The sequence below is a fragment of the Bacillus rossius genome, chromosome 17 (genome assembly GCF_032445375.1).
Source record: "Bacillus rossius redtenbacheri isolate Brsri chromosome 17, Brsri_v3, whole genome shotgun sequence".
Classification (NCBI taxonomy): Eukaryota; Metazoa; Arthropoda; class Insecta; order Phasmatodea; family Bacillidae; genus Bacillus; species Bacillus rossius.
In genome coordinates this window covers 22,756,561-22,782,348 of record NC_086344.1, presented here as the reverse complement: position 1 = coordinate 22,782,348, position 25,788 = coordinate 22,756,561, and the positions used below count along the sequence as shown (strand labels likewise).

General features: G+C 38.3%; 1 protein-coding gene across 3 annotated transcripts in view; it reads right to left on the bottom strand.

The window, feature by feature from the left end:
• The window catches only part of LOC134540544 (esterase E4-like), a 761,050-nt gene that overhangs the window by 64,151 nt on the left and 671,111 nt on the right, over positions 1-25,788 (bottom strand). For 2 of the 3 annotated variants that reach the window (XM_063383349.1, XM_063383350.1), the window contains exon 3: positions 17,158-17,298. In XM_063383349.1, coding sequence (XP_063239419.1) covers positions 17,158-17,298 — 141 coding nt within the window. Of the gene's footprint in view, positions 1-17,157; positions 17,299-17,687; positions 17,849-25,788 lie in introns of those variants that run through there. The other variant, XM_063383351.1, reaches the window with a different exon arrangement.

Sequence of the window (25,788 nt, the reverse complement as noted above, 5' to 3'; positions counted from 1 at the left end):
TGACCACTTAAAGCACATGTGATCATCCAGGTTTTGCGGATTGATCACTGCGAATTTGTCTTTGATGGAAGTAGGCAGTTCAATGTAGGAGCTGGCACGGAGTGGATCGAGCTTGTTGATTCTCAACTGTAGTCGCTTAACGGTCGACAAAGTCCATCCGGACCCCTTACCCATGTAATCTTCCTCCTCCTTGCAGATCTTAGAGATGGACTCGGCAACTGCTTCCTCCACCTCGTGAACTGCGTAGAGGGGGACATTCATGGTTTTGAAGGCCCTCTTGTCTTCGCTGCCATCCGTAGGTTTTTCGTAGTCGCACTCCAGCATTATGTTAAACTTCAGCGGCCCATTCTCTTCAATCTCCTCTATGAGCTGGCTTATTATATTTGCCTTGATGGAGTTGAGGTACGTACAAATGTCCTTGGCAGAACTTGAGGTATTTACATCAACGTACGTCTTCAAGTTACCCCTGAAACCTACTTCAGCGGTAATGAAGCCGTGGGTATTGGCCAAACCCATGCCGGTCACCACCTTTGTTCGGCTGGTTGAAGGCTTGGGCGTAACTGCAGGCTTAACTGCTGCCATCCTCTGCTTCTTTGTCGGAGGTGGAGCAGGCCCCTTGCATACCTTAATGTGGTTGCGAAGAGTGTCAGCCCTGGCGAACTCCTTAGCACAGTTTTGGCATGAATGTGCTATGCGGTTAGGGTTGAGGCCACAAGCCGACTTCTCATGACGTCTGGCATGGCTGGAGTTCTCAAAGACCTTGTAGCAGAAGCTACACCGCATGCCTGATGTCGTGGTGACAGCACCGGTACATGATGCAAGGTGCTGCTGCATATTGTCGCTGCGAGCAACCGTCTTGCCACATAGGTGGCACTGCTGGTAGTCATGTTGCTGCTGGTTCTCGGCACACTGTCGCTCGTGCCGGTAGCAATTCTTAGATGCCGTGAAGGAGGCAGAGCAGAAACGGCATTTCCGAACGGTAGACATCATCTCGACAATCGGTAGTCCGGTCTCGACGTACGGAACACGCGAAGGAAGCTCGACGTACAGAGAACTATAACAAAAGAACTAAGAAAACAATGCAGCTAGATATTAACACGAAAAAGTTGCAGACATAACCTCAAAACTCTTGCCCTCAAGCTTACTAACCTAAACTGATAGCAATGTTACTAAATAAAAAAGTTGCAAACATAACCTTAAAACTCTAGTCCTCAAGCTTACTAACCTAAACTACTAGCAATGTTACTAAATAAAATAAGTTGCAAACATAACCTCAAACTACTCCATGTACAATCCTAAAAATGGTAGAATATTTAAAGTACTGATAAAAGTTAAAGCTGAAAAATATTCAATGCTTACTAAAATGATTGAATACATAACCTCAAAACTACTCTAATTCACACCCCAAAAATGCTAGAATATTTAAAGTACATACTGATAAAAGTTTAAACTGAAAAAAATTCTGGTTACCTACATATAAGTGTACAGAGAAAAAACTAGCTAGCTGATAACCTACAAAAAAGCTGAGAAACATTCAATGTTAACGAAACATGAAACATACCTCAGAAAACGATGAAGTGGAGCTGTAGAACACGAAGTAGCGTTGGCGGTAGAAATCGTGGTAGCAGCGAAACTCACACACGAACTAGCTCACTCAAACTCTAAGAACACACTGAAGCTCCGACAGCTAGTCACGGCCTTTTATAGCCTCGGACCTGCCTGTTCTTGGAAAAAACATTAGGAACTGAGTATTTCTGGTGTATCCGCCAATAGGAATGTAGTACATGGAAGTACCATTGTCTTCGGAAAAACCCAGCATGACTCATGTGCATGTCGTAGCAGGTCTGTGAGGGGTGGGGGTAGAAATGTAACCTGACAGCCAAACATGGGAAACCACTCTCGGGTAAAACCACTAATGACCTAGGTGATTAGAGATTAGAGCGCGAGGCACTGCCTGCATCGTGACTCATCACTCAGGAATGATGTCTCGCAGTGCCGAGGGGACCCAAACAATAGACTTGACCGTGCATGTCACAACTGGTACATTAGTCCGCGATTTTGTGGCGCCATGAGGCGCTCTGTCTGAGCATGCCACAAACAGCTCGTCAAAGTGTCATCACGAAGCACTCGAGCTGCAGTCATGACGCGCATGCTACAACAGGCCCGTTAGTCACCGACTTCGTGGCGCCAAGCTGACACTCGGGTAGACAGGTAGCTAAATGATAATACTAGTAATGCAAGGAAATAAATAAACGGGTACGTTTAATACATTTATTAAAAGTAATAATACATTACAAAACTAAAACATTAAAAATTTATTCTACATTTATTATGACCAACATTCGTTTAAAAATTTTTAGCATTTCATTGCGAACAATCAGTTGATCATCCACAGTATGACACAATTTGCTGATGTTCCAGGAACCAACCCTTTTCACAACCATTTAAGGAGTCATTCCTTAAGCTCTATTTTGATTGGTCAAATAAAAATTCTCCCTCTCTTCCCCATTTACAATGATGCTGCTTCACCATCACGCTAAAATTCTGTAAGACCAAAAAAAAATTACTTCCCTTAAACCTTACGGTAGAAATTTCATCCTAGGATGCTGTTACTGCATCTAGAAATTAAAAATAATATTATCTCATACAGGTTTTATTTACATGTTAGACTTAACCATCCTACCACACACACGCACACACATGCACACACTTACACACACATGCATGCGCATGTGTGCACTGAGATGAAATACATACTTGTCCACAAAATGTGCTTTTATTTACAAAGGCAACATATTAAAACACATAATATTTAAATTTTGTGTAGATTGGATGGTACCAGAAACCATACTGCAAAACGAGCGGACAACACTCGAGTCTTTACTAGGATTGGGCTGACGGATTGCCTCTGTAACGCCCCTGTTGCCTTCAACGACTCAGAATTAATACGTTTATCCATCAAAAAACAACAACAGTTTAACTAAGCAAAAATACACCCCACACCCCTCAAAAAATTGTTTTTACACAAGGCATTATTTACATGGCAGTAGACCACGCATACGAAGTGCGCAGCTTCAGGTTAGAAATATTGATTAAAATAACTTCTAAAGATGCTAATTTGTTTATGAAAAAATTGCACATGAAATACGGACACTTGGTTATTTACACATACATACATACATACATACATACATACATACATACACCCTGCATGGCTTCAGAAGGAAGTACGATATTTTGAAAACCACTCAAGACTTACATCCGTTTATGAAAAGGAGCTAAAAATTAAAAAATTTCAAAGTTAATTTTAGAGATTAAACATCATGTGCAAGTCCTTGCATGCGAGAACAATTTATTACGCAATTATCTTCATTTTTCCCAAACCATAGGTCTGATGTCTGGATACAATACAAATCTCATACTTAACATATGCACTACGAGATGACTGCACGCCAGTCCAAGCCCCCTGCTCTTAGAGACGAAACTGCACTAGAAGCGTTAGCAAGCATTACAATCATCTCGCTTCACTAATGCAGATTCACATCTGACTAGGTGGACCTCCTGAAACAGTAAACATAGAACAGTGAAACACATTAAAATAATGCATTTCAAAATAATTTAATAATATATCACTGCATATTTCTCGAAAATCACCACGCAACTGGCAGCCCTTTCAATCACAATTCTGCGAATGCTATCACAGAATGCTATATTTAAAAAAGAAAGGATCATTCATTCCTTCATTATGGAACACAGTAATACATTACATGAAGAGAAAAAAAAATGGCACACACTTCGTTCTTAGACTTGTGCCGACTCCTTGACAGAGAGAAAAGATTTTACACATAAAATAGTATATATTTATTCTCCAGCGATGAAGCTGTACTAATATCACCTTGAAAAGCTTAGATGATTTAGGGAGAGACAAAGTAAATATATTAACAAAAAAAAGTCGACTAAAAATAATTTACAAACAAAATACTTAATATTCATTCGATTAAATATTTTTTTCTCAATTTAATAAATGAGAGAACACACATTTGCTTAAATCACTATTTATCAATTTTAAACTCTCGTGTACATCAGAAAAAATATATAGTATCAGTCATTATTGGTTGTAATGTAAAAAATGCAAAACAGTTTCTTTGTGGAATGTGGAATGCTCACTCACGATCGAAAAGAGGGGCTTCGCTGTAACTCAAGTTGAAAGTTGACGTTTCTCATATATTTGGATATATAGTAATCAAGCAAGTAATAACTTTGGTGGTATAATCTCCGTCTGATTAAAGTTTATTTGCTAACATGAATTCACAAATTAAACGAATCTCTGAGTACATTTGCTTATCTTTTATAGAAAAAATGCACAGATTGATTGTTTTATCATGAATAACAAGGAGCACACTAAAAAAACGAAATTCTAGCCAATAATAACCAACAGCACACGAACAATAGAAAAAAAAAACGATTTGCCTGTAATAACGTGCAGCATGCGGAGAACATCACCAAAATATTGTCAAGAATATCCATCAGTACATGTATAATACCAATAAAGTCTTGACATGAAAAAGGATGAAATGCACGGAGAAAATCATCAAATTATTTCCAGGTAAAAAGATCAGAAGCACGTGAAAAAAAAAAACCAACAAAATTCTAACACAGTAAAGTTGAAGCACACGTATAAATCTATCGAAATTTCATATGAAAAAATAGGAGCACTCAAAGAAAACCATCAGGGAGAAGATTTCGTTTAAAAATATCATAAATTATCAATTTTTTAAAAATGTTCAAATTACATCCTACCAGAACTCCCATGTTGCTTAAGCAAAGAGTTCACAAGCTGACTTGTGCTAGAACTCTTTGCTTAAGCAACATGAGAGTTCTGATAGGATGTAATTTGAACATTTTTAAAAAATTGATAATTTATGATATTTTTAAACGACATCTTCTCCCTGATGGTTTTCTTTGAGTGCTCCTATTTTTTCATATGAAATTTCGATAGATTTATACGTGTGCTTCAACTTTACTGTGTTAGAATTTTGTTGGTTTTTTTTTTCACGTGCTTCTGATCTTTTTACCTGGAAATAATTTGATGATTTTCTCCGTGCATTTCATCCTTTTTCATGTCAAGACTTTATTGGTATTATACATGTACTGATGGATATTCTTGACAATATTTTGGTGATGTTCTCCGCATGCTGCACGTTATTACAGGCAAATCGTTTTTTTTTTCTATTGTTCGTGTGCTGTTGGTTATTATTGGCTAGAATTTCGTTTTTTTAGTGTGCTCCTTGTTATTCATGATAAAACAATCAATCTGTGCATTTTTTCTATAAAAGATAAGCAAATGTACTCAGAGATTCGTTTAATTTGTGAATTCATGTTAGCAAATAAACTTTAATCAGACGGAGATTATACCACCAAAGTTATTACTTGCTTGATTACTATATATCCAAATATATGAGAAACGTCAACTTTCAACTTGAGTTACAGCGAAGCCCCTCTTTTCGATCGTGAGTGAGCATTCCACATTCCACAAAGAAACTGTTTTGCATTTTTTACATTACAACCAATAATGACTGATACTATATATTTTTTCTGATGTACACGAGAGTTTAAAATTGATAAATAGTGATTTAAGCAAATGTGTGTTCTCTCATTTATTAAATTGAGAAAAAAATATTTAATCGAATGAATATTAAGTATTTTGTTTGTAAATTATTTTTAGTCGACTTTTTTTTGTTAATATATTTACTTTGTCTCTCCCTAAATCATCTAAGCTTTTCAAGGTGATATTAGTACAGCTTCATCGCTGGAGAATAAATATATACTATTTTATGTGTAAAATCTTTTCTCTCTGTCAAGGAGTCGGCACAAGTCTAAGAACGAAGTGTGTGCCATTTTTTTTTCTCTTCATGTAATGTATTACTGTGTTCCATAATGAAGGAATGAATGATCCTTTCTTTTTTAAATATAGCATTCTGTGATAGCATTCGCAGAATTGTGATTGAAAGGGCTGCCAGTTGCGTGGTGATTTTCGAGAAATATGCAGTGATATATTATTAAATTATTTTGAAATGCATTATTTTAATGTGTTTCACTGTTCTATGTTTACTGTTTCAGGAGGTCCACCTAGTCAGATGTGAATCTGCATTAGTGAAGCGAGATGATTGTAATGCTTGCTAACGCTTCTAGTGCAGTTTCGTCTCTAAGAGCAGGGGGCTTGGACTGGCGTGCAGTCATCTCGTAGTGCATATGTTAAGTATGAGATTTGTATTGTATCCAGACATCAGACCTATGGTTTGGGAAAAATGAAGATAATTGCGTAATAAATTGTTCTCGCATGCAAGGACTTGCACATGATGTTTAATCTCTAAAATTAACTTTGAAATTTTTTAATTTTTAGCTCCTTTTCATAAACGGATGTAAGTCTTGAGTGGTTTTCAAAATATCGTACTTCCTTCTGAAGCCATGCAGGGTGTATGTATGTATGTATGTATGTATGTATGTATGTATGTGTAAATAACCAAGTGTCCGTATTTCATGTGCAATTTTTTCATAAACAAATTAGCATCTTTAGAAGTTATTTTAATCAATATTTCTAACCTGAAGCTGCGCACTTCGTATGCGTGGTCTACTGCCATGTAAATAATGCCTTGTGTAAAAACAATTTTTTGAGGGGTGTGGGGTGTATTTTTGCTTAGTTAAACTGTTGTTGTTTTTTGATGGATAAACGTATTAATTCTGAGTCGTTGAAGGCAACAGGGGCGTTACAGAGGCAATCCGTCAGCCCAATCCTAGTAAAGACTCGAGTGTTGTCCGCTCGTTTTGCAGTATGGTTTCTGGTACCATCCAATCTACACAAAATTTAAATATTATGTGTTTTAATATGTTGCCTTTGTAAATAAAAGCACATTTTGTGGACAAGTATGTATTTCATCTCAGTGCACACATGCGCATGCATGTGTGTGTAAGTGTGTGCATGTGTGTGCGTGTGTGTGGTAGGATGGTTAAGTCTAACATGTAAATAAAACCTGTATGAGATAATATTATTTTTAATTTCTAGATGCAGTAACAGCATCCTAGGATGAAATTTCTACCGTAAGGTTTAAGGGAAGTAATTTTTTTTTGGTCTTACAGAATTTTAGCGTGATGGTGAAGCAGCATCATTGTAAATGGGGAAGAGAGGGAGAATTTTTATTTGACCAATCAAAATAGAGCTTAAGGAATGACTCCTTAAATGGTTGTGAAAAGGGTTGGTTCCTGGAACATCAGCAAATTGTGTCATACTGTGGATGATCAACTGATTGTTCGCAATGAAATGCTAAAAATTTTTAAACGAATGTTGGTCATAATAAATGTAGAATAAATTTTTAATGTTTTAGTTTTGTAATGTATTATTACTTTTAATAAATGTATTAAACGTACCCGTTTATTTATTTCCTTGCATTACTAGTATTATCATTTAGCTACCTGTCTACCCGAGTGTCAGCTTGGCGCCACGAAGTCGGTGACTAACGGGCCTGTTGTAGCATGCGCGTCATGACTGCAGCTCGAGTGCTTCGTGATGACACTTTGACGAGCTGTTTGTGGCATGCTCAGACAGAGCGCCTCATGGCGCCACAAAATCGCGGACTAATGTACCAGTTGTGACATGCACGGTCAAGTCTATTGTTTGGGTCCCCTCGGCACTGCGAGACATCATTCCTGAGTGATGAGTCACGATGCAGGCAGTGCCTCGCGCTCTAATCTCTAATCACCTAGGTCATTAGTGGTTTTACCCGAGAGTGGTTTCCCATGTTTGGCTGTCAGGTTACATTTCTACCCCCACCCCTCACAGACCTGCTACGACATGCACATGAGTCATGCTGGGTTTTTCCGAAGACAATGGTACTTCCATGTACTACATTCCTATTGGCGGATACACCAGAAATACTCAGTTCCTAATGTTTTTTCCAAGAACAGGCAGGTCCGAGGCTATAAAAGGCCGTGACTAGCTGTCGGAGCTTCAGTGTGTTCTTAGAGTTTGAGTGAGCTAGTTCGTGTGTGAGTTTCGCTGCTACCACGATTTCTACCGCCAACGCTACTTCGTGTTCTACAGCTCCACTTCATCGTTTTCTGAGGTATGTTTCATGTTTCGTTAACATTGAATGTTTCTCAGCTTTTTTGTAGGTTATCAGCTAGCTAGTTTTTTCTCTGTACACTTATATGTAGGTAACCAGAATTTTTTTCAGTTTAAACTTTTATCAGTATGTACTTTAAATATTCTAGCATTTTTGGGGTGTGAATTAGAGTAGTTTTGAGGTTATGTATTCAATCATTTTAGTAAGCATTGAATATTTTTCAGCTTTAACTTTTATCAGTACTTTAAATATTCTACCATTTTTAGGATTGTACATGGAGTAGTTTGAGGTTATGTTTGCAACTTATTTTATTTAGTAACATTGCTAGTAGTTTAGGTTAGTAAGCTTGAGGACTAGAGTTTTAAGGTTATGTTTGCAACTTTTTTATTTAGTAACATTGCTATCAGTTTAGGTTAGTAAGCTTGAGGGCAAGAGTTTTGAGGTTATGTCTGCAACTTTTTCGTGTTAATATCTAGCTGCATTGTTTTCTTAGTTCTTTTGTTATAGTTCTCTGTACGTCGAGCTTCCTTCGCGTGTTCCGTACGTCGAGACCGGACTACCGATTGTCGAGATGATGTCTACCGTTCGGAAATGCCGTTTCTGCTCTGCCTCCTTCACGGCATCTAAGAATTGCTACCGGCACGAGCGACAGTGTGCCGAGAACCAGCAGCAACATGACTACCAGCAGTGCCACCTATGTGGCAAGACGGTTGCTCGCAGCGACAATATGCAGCAGCACCTTGCATCATGTACCGGTGCTGTCACCACGACATCAGGCATGCGGTGTAGCTTCTGCTACAAGGTCTTTGAGAACTCCAGCCATGCCAGACGTCATGAGAAGTCGGCTTGTGGCCTCAACCCTAACCGCATAGCACATTCATGCCAAAACTGTGCTAAGGAGTTCGCCAGGGCTGACACTCTTCGCAACCACATTAAGGTATGCAAGGGGCCTGCTCCACCTCCGACAAAGAAGCAGAGGATGGCAGCAGTTAAGCCTGCAGTTACGCCCAAGCCTTCAACCAGCCGAACAAAGGTGGTGACCGGCATGGGTTTGGCCAATACCCACGGCTTCATTACCGCTGAAGTAGGTTTCAGGGGTAACTTGAAGACGTACGTTGATGTAAATACCTCAAGTTCTGCCAAGGACATTTGTACGTACCTCAACTCCATCAAGGCAAATATAATAAGCCAGCTCATAGAGGAGATTGAAGAGAATGGGCCGCTGAAGTTTAACATAATGCTGGAGTGCGACTACGAAAAACCTACGGATGGCAGCGAAGACAAGAGGGCCTTCAAAACCATGAATGTCCCCCTCTACGCAGTTCACGAGGTGGAGGAAGCAGTTGCCGAGTCCATCTCTAAGATCTGCAAGGAGGAGGAAGATTACATGGGTAAGGGGTCCGGATGGACTTTGTCGACCGTTAAGCGACTACAGTTGAGAATCAACAAGCTCGATCCACTCCGTGCCAGCTCCTACATTGAACTGCCTACTTCCATCAAAGACAAATTCGCAGTGATCAATCCGCAAAACCTGGATGATCACATGTGCTTTAAGTGGTCAATTCTTGTGAAGTACGTGGAAGGTGAGCATCCTGAACGTGTCAACCAGCGCTACCACGACTTGGAAGATAAATTCAATTTCAACAACATTGACTTCCCTACTCCAATCAAGCAAATACCGCTGTTTGAAAAACAGAACCCTGGAGTCTCCATCAACATTTACAGTATCGACGAGAACCTGAATGTTGTTCCTGCACGAGTCGCTCCTGAAGAGAAAGAACATCATTTCGATCTTCTGCTCTTGGTCAATGACAATTTGTCCCATTTCACATTCATAAAAAATTTTTCTGCCCTGGTTCGGTCCCAACTCACTACACATGAGCAACGAATTCATGTTTGCAAAAGATGCTTCAAGCATTATGATGATCGGGATAGGGTTAGTGGGCTCACTGGTCTTCAGTGTTTGGCAAAACACAGTGAGCTCTGCAAACAGCATGCTGCTGTTAGGATGGAGATGCCATCAACCGATGAAAACGGCCAGCCACCTGTTCTGAAGTTCAAAAACTTCCATCACAGCGATAAGATGCCCATCGTAGTATATTGCGACTTTGAAGCTATTCTGGAGAAAATCCATACGTGTCACCCGAATCCTGATGAAGCATACACGCTGCAGTATCAAAAGCATAAAGCGTACAGCTACTGCATTTATGTGAAAGCAGATAACTCCGTCATTCCAGCACACCTCACTTCTTCACTTCCTTCACAGCCTGAAGTGTATCGTGGTTGTGACGCAGAAGATAAGTTCATATCTCGCATTGTGGAGATTGGACATGACGTACAGAAAATTTTTTCTACGTCTGTTCCGATGACGCCTCTCACACATGCACAGAACACTGCTTTTCTGCAAGCAAGTGCGTGTTGCTACTGTGGTGGAAAGTTCGGAGGAAATGCAAAGAAAGTTCGTGATCATAATCACTTCACCGGCGAATTTATTGGACCTGCATGTAATGACTGCAACCTTCTCAGGCGCAGACCGAAAAAGATGATTGTGTTCTTCCACAATCTGGCGTACGATCAGAACTTCATTATCAGGAAGTTGGGGTACGACACTAAAGACATCTTCATCATTCCTAATTCGGAAGAGAAGCTGATAACTTTTTCCAAGAAGTTGCATGATAAGTTCAGCATCCAATTTGTTGATACATTCCGTTTCATGAGTCGGGGTCTTGCTTCGCTTGCTGAGTTTTTGCCTGTAGACAAGTTTGTCAGTACTGCTGAGTTTTTCGCTCCTGATGAGTTGGAATTGGTTACTCGCAAGGGAGTCTTCCCCTACGACTTCGTTGATTCTTTTGCTCGACTAGATGATGCTAGTCTTCCGACCATCGATGATTTCTACAACAGTCTGACTGATACTGGGATTTCAGAGACGGATTACGCTCATGCAATGAAAGTCTGGGACAAGTTTCAGTGTGCTACCTTAGGATAGTACGCTGACTTGTACCTAAAGACGGATGTTCTGATCCTAGCAGATGTATTCGAGAATTTCCGTTCCATATGTTTGGAGACATATAGTTTAGACCCGTCTCACTACATTTCTTGTCCTGGGTTCGCTTTCGACGCGATGCTTCGAACCACAGGTGTACAGCTAGAGCTTCTTACCGATTATGATATGTACATGTTTGTAGAAGCCGGTATTCGTGGAGGTGTAGCACAAAGCATCAAACGTCATTGTGTTGCGAATAATTCATATGTGCCTGAGGCATATGATGCTTCCAAGCCATCCATATTCCTAGAGTATATTGATGCAAATAATTTGTACGGGTGGGCGATGTCTCTGCCGCTTCCAATTCGTCATTTCAAATGGTCAGACACATCCGTTGATGTTATGTCTATTCCGGAAAATTCACCTACTGGCTACATAATTCAGTGTGACGTGGAGTACCCTCACAAGCTCCACGAAAGTCACAAAGACCTTCCGTTTCTCCCCGTGAATCAATGTCCTCCCGGCTCAAAACAATCAAAGCTGATGACAACGCTGGAAAATAAAGAGCACTACATTGTCCACTACAAAAACCTCCAGCAAGCAGTATCGCATGGGCTGAAAGTGACGAAGATACACCGAGTCCTCCAGTTTGAGCAGTCGGCATGGTTGGAGCCCTATATACGACTGAACACCAACAAGCGTAAAGCAGCAGCCAACGAATTCGAGAAGGAGTTCTTCAAGTTGGCTGTGAACTCCACCTTCGGAAAATTGATGGAGAACAAGAGACGTAGGCTCAAAATGGAGTTGGTGTGCTCTGAGAAGAGGTTCAAGAAGTTGGTGTGCCGCCCGTCCTTCAAGGATCGCACAATGTACGAACCGAATTTGACGCTTGTACACCTGAACCATGAAACAATAATTTTCGATAAGCCGATCTATGCCGGACTAGCCGTTCTCGACCTCTCAAAAACACTCATGTACGACTTTCATTATAATACCATGAAGCCTAAATACTCTGAAAACATTCATCTGGCATACATGGACACCGATAGTTTCGTATACGAGATACAAACCGATGATTTCTACCATGACCTCAAAGCCGACCCTACACTGATGGAGAAGTTCGACACCAGCTGCTACCCTCCTGACCACCCTTGCTTCTCCCCCACCAACAAGAAAGTTGTTGGTAAATTCAAAGATGAATGTGGGGGGGAAGTGATGGAGGAGTTTGTAAGCTTACGAGCCAAACTCTACGCTTACAGGTGTGGTGGTAAGGTCGATAAGAAGGCTAAGGGTATCCAGCGATGTGTGGTTAAAAACCGCATCACATTCAGTGACTACCTGGATGCCCTGCAAGAACACCGCACAAGGAGGGCTGGTGTAAGAGCTATTCGCTCCCGGCAGCACATACTATACAGTGAATATAGCAATAAGCTGGCGATCACGTGGGAGGACGACAAACGACTGATCTGCGAAGATGGTATCTGCACAGTCCCCCACGGATATGTTGGAGGCGACGAATAATTTATTTTCCGGACATAGTTTTTCTGCTGTATTTATTTTCTGTTTTTGTTGTATAGTTTTCATTTTGTTGTATAGTTTATGTGTTTGCTGTACAGTTTCCGTTTTTGTTGTATAGTTTCCGTTTTTTGTTTTATAGTTTATGTTTTTGCTGTACAGTTTCCATTTTTGATGTAAAGCTTCAGTATTTTTATTTATAGTTTCTGTTTTTGTTCCATTTTTGCTGTGTAAAATATGTTCTTAATTTAATAAATACAATTTTACATACATATTGTTTATTATTTTTATATAGAACCTACATCCCACGAGGTACTGATACTTATACTTGTCTTACAGAATGGTGAAATGATATTATACGCAGACATTAAAAATATCTGCTTCCATGCAGCTTTTAAACACGAGTACGCAAACATGAGAAGAGATTATTACTTGTGAGTTAGGACTCTGAAAAATTTCTGGTCAGCTAAGATGGAGTAATAAATGTTTTTTTAATTATCATTACTTTAACCATCGCATCCAAAACGATAGTATTGATAACATATATTTTAGTCAAAACCTATAAATGATAAGACTTTAAGAAAAAATGGTGGTTACAACAACAAAATGACTGGATTTTTGTGGATTTTGTGGATTTTGTGGATTTTTGTGGATTTTGTGGATTTTTGTGGATTTTTGTCTATAAGGTTCATAATAATGCTGGTACGGGATAGGAACTCGACCTTACATACTCTAACGTACTTTAGAAACCTACAACTGATGATAACATCCATCAGATGAAATCAAGATGGCGATCTCCACTAAATAAGATGGCTGCCTCCAGCAGACAACGATGGTATATATTTTTTCCTGATTTTCTAAGTTAATAATTATGATTTTCCAAGATGGTTGATGTAATGAAAAATTGTAACAGGAATGAGTGGGGCGTTCGATGCGTAGGTTTTAAATTAATATTTTATGAAATAATATATTTTTAAATTTTATTTAAAAATTTTGATTATTTTTTTTTATAAATTTAAAAAAAATTTTTAATTAAAATCGGATAATAAATAAAGATTTTCAAGATGGCGGATGAAACTCGAAATGTGTCGGGGATGTTCTAAAAAACAAAATGACGGATAGAAACAAAATGGCCGCCGGGGTCAAAGGTCAAGGTCAAATCCAAGATGGCCACCAGAAGTGGCATAATCCAAGGTGGCCGCCGGAAGTGGCGTAATCCAAGATGGCCGCCGGAAGTGACATAATCCAAGATGGCCGCCGGAAGTGACGTAATCCAAGATGGCCGCCGTGGCTCCTAGGCTCCCGACCCATGACCCGGTGTCCCCATACCTACCAAATACACCTACTACTGGACTTTCAAAAATTTTCACAAACAAAAAAATGAGGTGCTTTCGTACAAAACCACCATGGTAAATTTCTGCGGACCCAGCTTCCAGTTTTGTGGAGAGCGAATGACTGAAGTGTTTTTAGTAGTATGTGTACATAAAAGTTAAATGGGGTTCAGAAATGTTTTCAAAAAATATTAGTCCCTTAAAATAAACTTTTAACGCATTTAAAAGTCAATAAAAATATTTTTTCCTGTCTCTTAAGAGTACTTAATGTAAAAAAAAATTATAAATACTAAAATATTACTAAAAAAGTAAAATAAAATATTTTAACAAAAATGGAAATTTGTATATTTTAACACGTGTCAGAAATTCTTAGTGATATTATAAATATAGTTGTTAAAGTACAAATTCTATTAAATTAAAAAATAAATTTAATACTCAGTATTCAATATTAATACAAAACATGTTTCAAAGTAATTATTTTATTTTGTAAAATAACGTAGATATATTTTAATTAATAATAAAATTCAATAAATATGCTGAATACTTATTCTAATTTATAAATTTTAAATATTTATTAAATCATGATGTAATAATTTATAATGCAAAATTAAATTATACATACGGCAAAAAACTCACAAACACCTCCACGTAAACTGCCAGGAGACTACTAAACCTTCCACAGACACTCCCTGCCAGCGACAATGGAAGCTTACAAGCAACCTGACATCGTTATACATACGGGAACATAACATATTTTATATAAATACACTTGAAGAATGTTCATTAACACAATTTATATCACAGATATTTACAATAAATATATATTTTTAAATTATATGGACCAGTATTAAATATAAATCACTTAAGTATATGATTTAAAAACAAATATATAAATTATTTAATGTAGTATTTTTTTCATCCTGTGAACCGGTGAAAATTTCATTGCATGTTGCGCGCGCATCGTTAAAACTTCACTTCTCATCATTTTGTTTTCATAACGCACCTAAAGTGGTATAACTTTAAAAAAAGATAGGTCAGGTACAGTTATCTCAACTGTTTTTTTTTTAGATAGTGCTATGGAGGAATTGAGTGATTTTTGTGTGTGTGTGTTTGTGAAAGGAGTGGGGAGGGGGGGGGGGGTTAACTCCATCACCCCTCCCACAGGACTGCTACTGCGCACTCACAGATCTTCATGGTCGTGCCAATTGCATATGGCATCAAACCACACGTGCCAAAAAGAACAAACAACAAAGTGCGTGGACTTATGTATGCGCATTAGAAGTTGCACATACTTGGCATAGTAAAAAACTAACTTTAATTTTGCATTTAAATAATTAACAGAAATAAAATAATAAAAGAACGAAAGTAATAGTATAAATTCAATAAAATTAAAAATTTAAATAAATACTCAATATTAAATGATTATATCAACACATTTGTAAAATGAAATATTTAATTTAGTAAAATAATAAAGGTAGATATTAATTAATAATAAAAATCAATAAATATGCTGAATGTTTGATTTTAATTATTAATCTTAGTTATATATTATTAATAATGTAATCCTACTAATATTATAAAAGCGAAAGTTTATGTGCATGTTTTTTTTTACTCCTAGACCCCGAAACACTGAACACACTTGGATGGGATTTGGCCTACAGCTAGCTTATAACCTGGATTAACACACAGGCCACATAATACTTTGAAATTCCATCACTAATGAGGTGAAAAACGTGGTAAATTCATTTTTATAATAGAATTTATTATGCGCGTGGCGGCCACACATCCATTCTTGAAGATTAATTTTTTTTTCATAATTTTTCAGCAAAAGAAAACACGCTTGGATCGATACAGAAAAAAAAGGTAAGTCTGGCAACACAGATTTGGGACAACCCGGAAACTCCAAGTGTAAGGGAGCAGTGCTTTTAGAATTCGAGAACAGCATAAAAAGGAAAGAGGTGGAAAACAATAGAAAAAATATACGTAATACTGAATAGAACCACAATCACGGGTTGCGAATTAAATCAAGTTGCTGGTTCAAACTCGTTAGAGGCATTAAGTTAATTGGAACTGAAGAGAGAGAATATTTGCTGTGGAGAGATAAAGTGTGAGTGAAAAGGAGACAAAGGAAGTGAGAGTGAGAGTTAGAGGGGAAAAATGAGGGGGGAGACGAACGTTGTAACTTAGAATGTCATAAATTTAACTATCACAACTTAGAAACACCCTATTTTAAAGGCACACAACGTCGCAACAGATAACACAGAAACCATCAAAGCTTATAAACAAGCGACTTAGAACTGTCATAACTTAAAAACACCAACGCCGAACCAGACAACTTAGAGACGTCGTAACTTAGACACATGCATCTTAGAAGAGGCATAACTTAAAAAAATACTTAAAAAATTTTAAAATGGTCATCTGCAATTACATTACTTGCCCGTGTGAAGTTTCAAGTAAGCAAATCAACGGAAGCTCTTTTTAATTTTCAGTCTTACTTCGCCAGGAAATTTGCTATTAATTTTATTTGAAGCTTCGGTTGTGATGCGAAGCTTCAAAACACTGTGATGCCACACACAGAATAGATAATAAATAAAATGAAATAAACGGTGAACATGAAAAAAAAAATTGGTTGTGTGTAAAGTCAGTTTACGGACGATAGTTTAACATGACAACGTCATAACAAAACATTGATGAAATGATTGCATACTTTTATGAATAAAATTGAATCGTTTTTATCGAATTATCACTATTTTGTATGGATACAAAGAAGGAGTGAAATGAAATCTACAATTTCTTGAAAAATTTACTTTTATTTGCATTCATTAATTCAAATATGTTTATTACTTTAACGAAGAGATTATTTTAACTATAACTTTCATACATGTTCGCTATTTAACTTCTTCCAATCTGTGTTAATCTGTTAAGGATAGGACGATGATAGGAAAAGTAGGAAACGAATGGGAGTTTTTCAAGTTTAATATGCCTCGAACAAGTCAAATCGATGGTTGTTCCAATCGAGCGAAAGAGAGATAGATGCGGCGCAAGCGTACAATGAGCGTCACGGGACACCGCGTAACGGGACAATGTGCGTAACGGGACACTTTTTAGTGCGTGCAGCCGGCGTTTATAGATTTATTAGACGTTGTCAGGTCAATAAGTATAACGTGACCATGTAAGGCGGTGAAGAAACAGCAAGTGACGGACTGACCTTGAAGCGGAGCTCCCCCACGGGAGGCTGGGCGAACGGGACGCCCTGGAAGCTGTAGTAGGGCTTGTTCCAGATGGACGTGGCCACCTTGCCTCGCAGGAGACCGTCCTTCGTGCGGGCCAGCACGGACCCGTCCGGCAGCTGCAACCACGACCACAGCGATCCACGGTTCACCGTCAATCAACACACATTACATCAAGTACACGCACTGGACACGAAGTACACACACTGGACACAAACTACCCACACTGGACACACTGTATCACACACTGGACACACAGTATCACACACTGGACACAAACTACCCACACTGGACACACAGTATCACACACTGGACACAAAGTACACACCCAGGACACAAACTACCCACACTGGACACACAGTATCACACACTGGACACACATTGTGGCCGTATAGAGACGTATAGAGAGATAGAGAGGGAGATATAGTCGTATAGAGCGAGGTATATATAGAGACGTAGAGAGATGCAGACAGGGAAATAGATGGAGAGTTGACACAAGTTGACTTACCGGTCGCAAGGGCCAGCTGGCATCTGCGGCAGCCCCGAGCGACAGAAGCAGTAGCGCCGCCCACATGATCGGGCGAGGAGTTGACAGGAGGACTACTCACTGATCGCGAGATACCCGGGCGGATGCCTCTTTTTATCGGCACGGCCACTGTCCCGTAACACGAGGTGGCGCGAGGTCGGGAGCAGGTGATCCCTTGACCCTGATAAGGCCTTATCTACAAGCACAGGTGATTACTGAAATCGGAGGCAGCGGTTGTCCTTGACGGCACACGAAGATCAAGGAATGAATTAGTGATTTCCCACTCCCCGCTTCGTGACTCGGCACGGGGACGCACCACAACGCCGAAATACCACAACGCCGAAATGCCAAACTGACTACAACGCCGAGAGCTAGAAAACTGCTGTGTACCACAACGCCGAAATACCACAACGCCGAAATGCCAAACTGACCACAACGCCGACAGCTAGAAAACTGCTGTGTACCACAACGCCGAAATACCACAACGCCGAAATGCCAAACTGACTACAACGCCGAGAGCTAGAAAACTGCTGTGTACCACAACGCCGAAATACCACAACGCCGAAATGCCAAACTGACCACAACGCCGACAGCTAGAAAACTGCTGTGTACCACAACGCCGAAATACCACAACGCCGAAATGCCAAATTGACCACAACGCCGACAGGTAGAAAACTGCTGTGTACCACAACGCCGAAATACCACAACGCCGAAATGCCAAACTGACCACAACGCCGACAGCTAGAAAACTGCTGTGTACCACAACGCCGAAATACCACAACGCCGAAATGCCAAACTGACCACAACGCCGACAGCTAGAAAACTGCTGTGTACCACAATGCCGAAATACCACAACGCCGAAATGCCAAACTGACCACAACGCCGACAGCTAGAAAACTGCTGTGTACCACAACGCCGAAATACCACAACGTCGAAATGCCAAATTGACCACAACGCCGACAGCTAGAAAACTGCTGTGTACCACAACGCCGAAATACACTAACGCCGAAAAATGTCATTGCAGGACTGCCACAAAGGTTAGGTTAGGTTAGACTAGGTTAGGTTAGACTAGGTTAGGTTAGACTAGGTTAGGTTAGTCTAGGTTAGGTTTGGCTAGGTTAGGTTAGGGTAGTTAGGATAGTATAGGTTAAGTTAGGTTAGGTTATATTACGCTAGGTTAGGTTAGGTTAGGTTAAGTAAGGTTAGGTTGGATTGTGGTATTTCGGCGTTAAGGTACATTTAAGAAACACACACAAATTCATTCAGTTGTTATTTTTATTTACATATAAATTTTACCTTTCTATATTTTTATTTATCTTTTTAGCTGTACTAGGTGTGGCATAGGTATATAAAAATACGCGCGTATTCGAATCTAACATGGTCTCAAAATTTCACAGCAATGGGTGAAGAACTTTTGGAGTTTTAAGATTTTGAACGAACATTAAATATTTCATATATATTTATAAAACTTTTGAAACCAGTATGACGTGTTTAGGTACCTAGCTCCCCATTTAACCTTTTTATTTTTCCTGTTTGTCATTCAAAACGTGTGTGAGAGAAGCGATAGCCTTTTTCTCTTTTTATTACCGAGCTACTCAAGATAAAGCTTATCCAAACATTGCAAAATTTGTTGTTGCTTGTTCGAGATCTGACAAGGCATTTATGCCAGTTCAGAAACGACAACGTCCATTTATCACGTAAACACCTCCTGCCAAGATATTTTTCTACTTGTTACAAGCTCTTGATGCCTCCAGAATTCATGCATGCATATCAAGTAAGAGTTGTAATCTCCCACAGTTAATAACTATCTAGTAACGGCATCGATGCATGTGGCACTGATTGCAACTGACCAAAATATTGATTGGTCACTCAGTAACACAGAAATTTTTTTTTAATGCAAGGCAGGCTCATGCGCTATTCCACACAATGAGAAGTCTCCCTGATACATCCATCATGAACAGGTTTAACAGGCACGAGGAAAATAGAAGGGGCCCGCCTATATGTGTCAGTGAGGCGGGATGATAAGCGCGACGCTCGCTGGTGCTTCTAGCGCGGTGTCTCCTCTGGACTGGCGCGCAGTCTTCTCGTCGTCACAGGATAACTGTGAGATCTGAGCAGCAACTATAACATTACATGGCCTAGAAATGTAGATAAAGGTGTAATGCAAGTCCCTTAAGTACTTTCAAGAATCGGTACTGATACGTCTAAAAATTACTCTGAAAACATGCGTTTTAGCCATTTTAACTTTTCTAAAAATACATTTTAAAAGCTTAATCTGAAATCAAAAGTACTTTTCGGCCCGCAGAGAACTCTTAGTTGCTTTTCGTAAAAAGACCCCACTCGGATATCTTGAGTAGTTTTGAAATCGCGTTGGTTTTTCCTGAAGCTCTGTGCACCGTGTGTGTGCCCGGGTAGGCGGGACACTTTAAGGTCGACGCTCGCTGGTGCTTCTAGCGCGGTGTCGCCTCTATACGCAAGGCTGGCGGACTGGCGCGCAGTCTTCTCGTCGTGCACGGGGCAGCTACGAGGTTATAGTGGTGACCACGACATAATAATGGCGGAGAAATGAAGAAAACCTGTAACGCAAGGCCCGTGAGTGATTTCAAGTATCTGCACCGGGAGTTTCATGCCCAAGAGTTATTCTAAAAACCACGCGTGTTAGCCATTTCCAATCTTCTAAAAATACACTCAAAAAATTGGTTGTCTGTAAAGTCGGTTTACGGACGATGGTTTAACGTGACGTCATAACAAAAAAATAATGAAATGATTGCATACTTTTATGAATACAATTGAATCATTATAATTGAAATACCACTATTTTGTATGGATACAAAGAAGGAGTGAAATGAAATCTACAATTTAATTGATAATTTATTTTTATTTGCACTCATTAATTCAAATATGTTTATTTCTTTAACGAAGAGATTATTTGAACTATAACTTTTATACGTGTTTGCTATTTAACTTCTTCCAATCTGTGTTATTCTGTTAAGGATAGGACGATGATAGGAAAGTAGGAAACGAATGGGAGAGTTTCAAGTTTAATGTGCCTCGAAAAAGTCAAATCGATGGTTGTTCGAATCGAGTGGAAGAGAGATAGATGCGGCGCAAGCGTACAATGAGCGTAACGGGACACAGCGTAAGGGGACAAGGTGTGTTATGGGACACTTTTTCGTGCGTGCAGCCGGCGTTCATCGATTTATTAGACGTTGTTACGTCAAAAAACACAAATCCGGAAACCGGACTACTCATCATTCCTCAGAGCATATTAAAATTCTTTTCGTGAACAGATACCACTCTAATATCTTGGGAAGTTTTTAATTTACGTGGTTTCTCCTGAAGCTCAGCATACTGTATGTGCGCCCAGGTAGGCGGGGTCCTTAATGAGTTTACTGAAGGTCTTTTTTTCGTACTCAACCAATATTCTTGCTTGCTAGCTCCTTTATAAATAAAGTAAGCTTTGTGCCCCTGAAATTACAACTATCTCTTGGATCATTCTTAGCCAGTAGGCTTCTTATCTTAAATTTACGGTGAGGATATAAAAAAAATTGATATCGTAAATAAGTATGTAACGATAATAGATAAGCCTGGTAAGTTTCTGCAGACATTTCCAACGCGAATAACATCATACATTCTTGCAACACTGTTAAATATTTCACTAGTTAGTTTTTCTCCCTAATATCTTCGTTAGTTTACAGTAACTAAATTTTCAATGATTTGAATTATAATTCACTAGAATCATCTTGGACTGATAACTTGAAACCTTCAAAAACTTGTTAAAGTCTCCCAAATCTACACTAATATTATAAAGCTGAAGAGTTTGTTTGTTTGAACGCGCTAATCTCAGGAACCACTGGTCCTATTTGAAAAATTCTTTCAGTGTTGGATAGTACATTTATCGAGGAAGGCTATAGGATATATTATATTATCAATAACATTAGGGATCCTTACTAAAAGTCCAATTTAGAATCAAATGCGTTGGAGGGGGTTAGATACAACCTGTAGAACACGTACGAAGTGTGTGTTGACAATGCCGCAGGCGCTATAAGTTTATTTCCTATTGCCTATTAACATTGTTGCCACGCACTAGTTGCCTTATCATTCTTAATTTTCCCATACAAGTAAAAAACACCTGTGTGATATTAACAACGAAGCAATCAGTACCCTCATAAGAGTTCAATTAGTATTTCAATACTTTTTATCACTTTAAATCGCAAACCTAAACTATAGTTTTTTTCTTCTCTCTGTGTTTAATTATTTTTTTTTCTTTTAGTAGAATTATTTTTATTATTTTTAATTAATTTTCATTTTTCGGACCATCAATAATTTTCCTCTCCCGTTACAATTCCGACAAGGCCTTGTATATATATATATAAGTGCAATACCATTCACTGACTCACTCATCACGAGATCTCTAAAACTATACACCCGATTGACTTGAAATTTAGTATAGTTACTCATTTTGTGATGTACACGCTCACTAAGAACGGATTCTGCGGAAATCCGATCCCAAGGGGAGTTTCGGGGGCGTAATATATCAAAATTTCCAGTTTTTGGTAGGAAATCACCATGGCAACGGCTGTTGCTTTGTTGATGCTTCATTCGTCTCTATGGCAACGACTATTTCATTGTTAGTGCAGTCCTCATCACCATTGAAATTTTGCAGGTACTTTAAATATCAAAAATTGCCCTTTTTTTCAAGTATATATATTTTACAGTCTTGAAACTTCACAGTAATGTTCCTTATGTTACGCAGGATAACATTTTCCGAAAATTAGTTCCCATTGGTGGTTAAAACCAGGCAACAGTGGGTACTTTGTCTGCATGAGAACAGGATTTTGCATTGTTCATGCCTTCTGCGTCTCCATGGCAACGGGCATCGCGCGGCAGTGGCGTACCCACAAGGAGGGGCATGTATAATGAGCGGCGCAAGTGTGATCTGCCTGTAGACTGCCGTAGCGAAGTACGGGTACATCAGTTGTACGTTGCGTGCACGAGTCGGGAAACCATCGGTGCTATTCATTTTCTCTCCGGTCCATTATACAGCATTGTAATAAATTTTCACTGAATTTTTTTTTATTTACCATTACTGTAAATGGGAGATGTGGCTTAAATTTTTTCCATTAGTATAGCCGTGCGAAGCCGGGTCGGACAGCTAGTTAAAGATAAATAAATAGGTGCGTGTACTTATGTACGCGCGATAGAAATTATACTTACTTGGCATAATAAAAACTACCTTCGATTCTGCAAGCAAATAATTAATATAAAACAGTACCTGGTTGACCAAGCTCCGCTCGGCATCTATTTTTTTTCTTGTAAAATCGTGGTTTTTCAGGGAAAATACTTATTTAAATTAACTTGAACTTGTCATCCAATCATTAGAGCCGTTTCCGAGATACGAGTGATGTAGGTTATTTTATATTTTAAAAGAAACATTTATGAATGTATTTATTTATACAAGCAATATAAAGTTTAATGTTTAATGCAGTAATCGGAATAGGTAGAATTTACCTATTAGAGTTTACCTACAACTCTACCTATTCCATTCACTAGTTATAAGATTAGATAGACTACATATATAGACAATATACGTTATATATATAAATATTTTGAATTCCTCACTATACTTCATACCTACCTATAGAAGAACTGAAGTAGGTTTAAAAAAAATCACTTATGCTCATAGTTCAACACCTTTTTTTTTTTTTTTTTAATAATCAGCTATATTATGGTTTTTATTCATCTTCACTTCACATTTATCATTAAGTAATAGTTTTTGAACTTAACCTAATTCTTCCTTCCAAACTATGTTGCGGTTATATTGAGGATTTTCATTTGGGAGGAGTACTTTTAATGTACTTGGTCGCTTTCATCAGGAGAATGCCACATACAACATGCCTTGCATAAATTTTGAAAGTCTTAAGTCCACTCGAACATTAAAGTTCGGACTTGAGATTTGTGTACTGTCATGGAAAATGCAGATCTTATTTGATGACTCAATAGTGATTCTATGTATATGCACTTCTTTCCCGGATTGTTCACCAGTAACGCTTTTTGCCTTTATTATGTTATTACACAGGCTTGTTACAATGAGTTTTACACAATTACATAAATCTTCTAATACATCCAAATTACAAAACAACATTATTGATACATTTTTTTTAAAATTTCAATTTGTTTGGTGGCAAGTCTGAAAGGTTGACAGTATTAAGGAATTTTATTGTAAATTCGAGTTCTGGATACAAAAGAAAAAGCTAACACGACACGTTGATTGCTTAACACAATAAAATAGTATTACTATTGGATGCGAGTGCCATATGTTGTTGAATATATAATTTAGAAACAACAACGATTTGAGTAGCTAATTTAAAAGCTAACAACATATAGCTCTAACAAGTTATAAAGCAATTTTTAGAAATATATATTTTTTTGTTTAAAATCGCGTTTTTCCAGGGAAGACACCTATCATGATAAGCTAGAAAAGCAAAACGTTATAAAACTACAAATTAATGTATATATCTATAAACAAGAATTTCTCGTTTAATAGTATTAAATAATAAAAAGACTGGCGTGATCTTATAAATACGGTTGGTAAAGTATAAAATAAATAAAATTTCAAATTTTAATAAATACACAGTATTCAATCCTATATGTAGTTAAGCTCGTCATTGACTTAATGAACGCGTAACACTGTAGGCTATATGATTTTCATTTCTCTTTGCTAACTTGTACCTCCTAGCATTGCTGCCGAGTCCGTGGCGCAAATATAATATTTCGACCACATTTGGTGTTAAGTAAGCAATTTTCCTGCTTATCATCGGTGAGTTAAGTATATTAAATGTATGATTCTGTGTGATAGTTGATTTGTATAGTTCTGTAGTGAATGATTATGTGTTTGACTATTATCTTCCCATATAAATGACCATTATCTTTCCTTATGTATATCTTTTCCTTTTGTCTTTTTGTGTTTGAATGATTAATGTCATAAGGCAGATGAATGGTCGTTCCTATTTTGTTGGCATCACCTTTATATGCAGTGAAATATGAAATACATATTTTATTGTTATATATTTATATATATATATATATATTCAAACGACTAACTGTATGTGGCTTTGTCACTATCAGGAGTTGTATGTCAAGTGAACGTGTATGCTGAATCAATCAACAGCAAGGAAGATTACTGAATCACCAGACACAATTAATGCGCTTGCAATATATTAAAATATATTAAAATAAATTGAATTTTTAATAATTATTTCGCGTGTATTAAATTGAAGTGTTCGTTACATTCATCCTTTTTCAACGGGTGCCGCACTTTCCACGTGTTCCATCCTTATTATTGAATGCTGGTCGCGCTTGCAGTCAAACGACAAAGCATTCATTAAACATTGCATTACGATATTCTTAATAACACAGCTAATTGTGTCTCCTATATAATTCAAAACAGGGAAAGAAAGTATAAAAATCTTGAACTTAAATACAAAAAAAAAAACATCGTATGTAGTTTTATACTATCCGAATTTAAAGTACGTACAGGTTTTTCTCCTTTTTTTTTCTTCAAGCCGCGACGCCCAGAGCTATCGCTTCCCCCCCCCCCCCCCCCCAAACGAAACGACCCTAACTGTATGTATATATATATAAATAAATATTTTTGTTCGTCCTTTATACGTTCTTAAATCATTCATCCGATTGCGATGCAATTTTGCACACTTGACATTTGAAACACGAGGAAGATCACTGTCTAGGTTAGATTTCGACAAAGCCAACCCTGAAAACAGAATTTAATCATTATTGATGATATTCCGCCATTTCATTGTTAACGCATCGTTCCTCCGATCTCTATGAAATTTCTGCACACTTGACCTTTGAAACCCAATAGCTCAAGCAATTTAGACCAAAAAAATGTTGGTTTAAATCCATTCAATCATGTAGTTCCAAAAGTTTCAGGAATGTGTAGGGGGAGGTCCCCTGAACAACGCCTAATAAAGTCCCATATTTATGGTGTCATGTTTAGGAAGGAGGGGGGGGGGGGGAGTCTCAAAGGTCCTTTTTTATTTAGTTTTCGGCGCATATCTCCAAA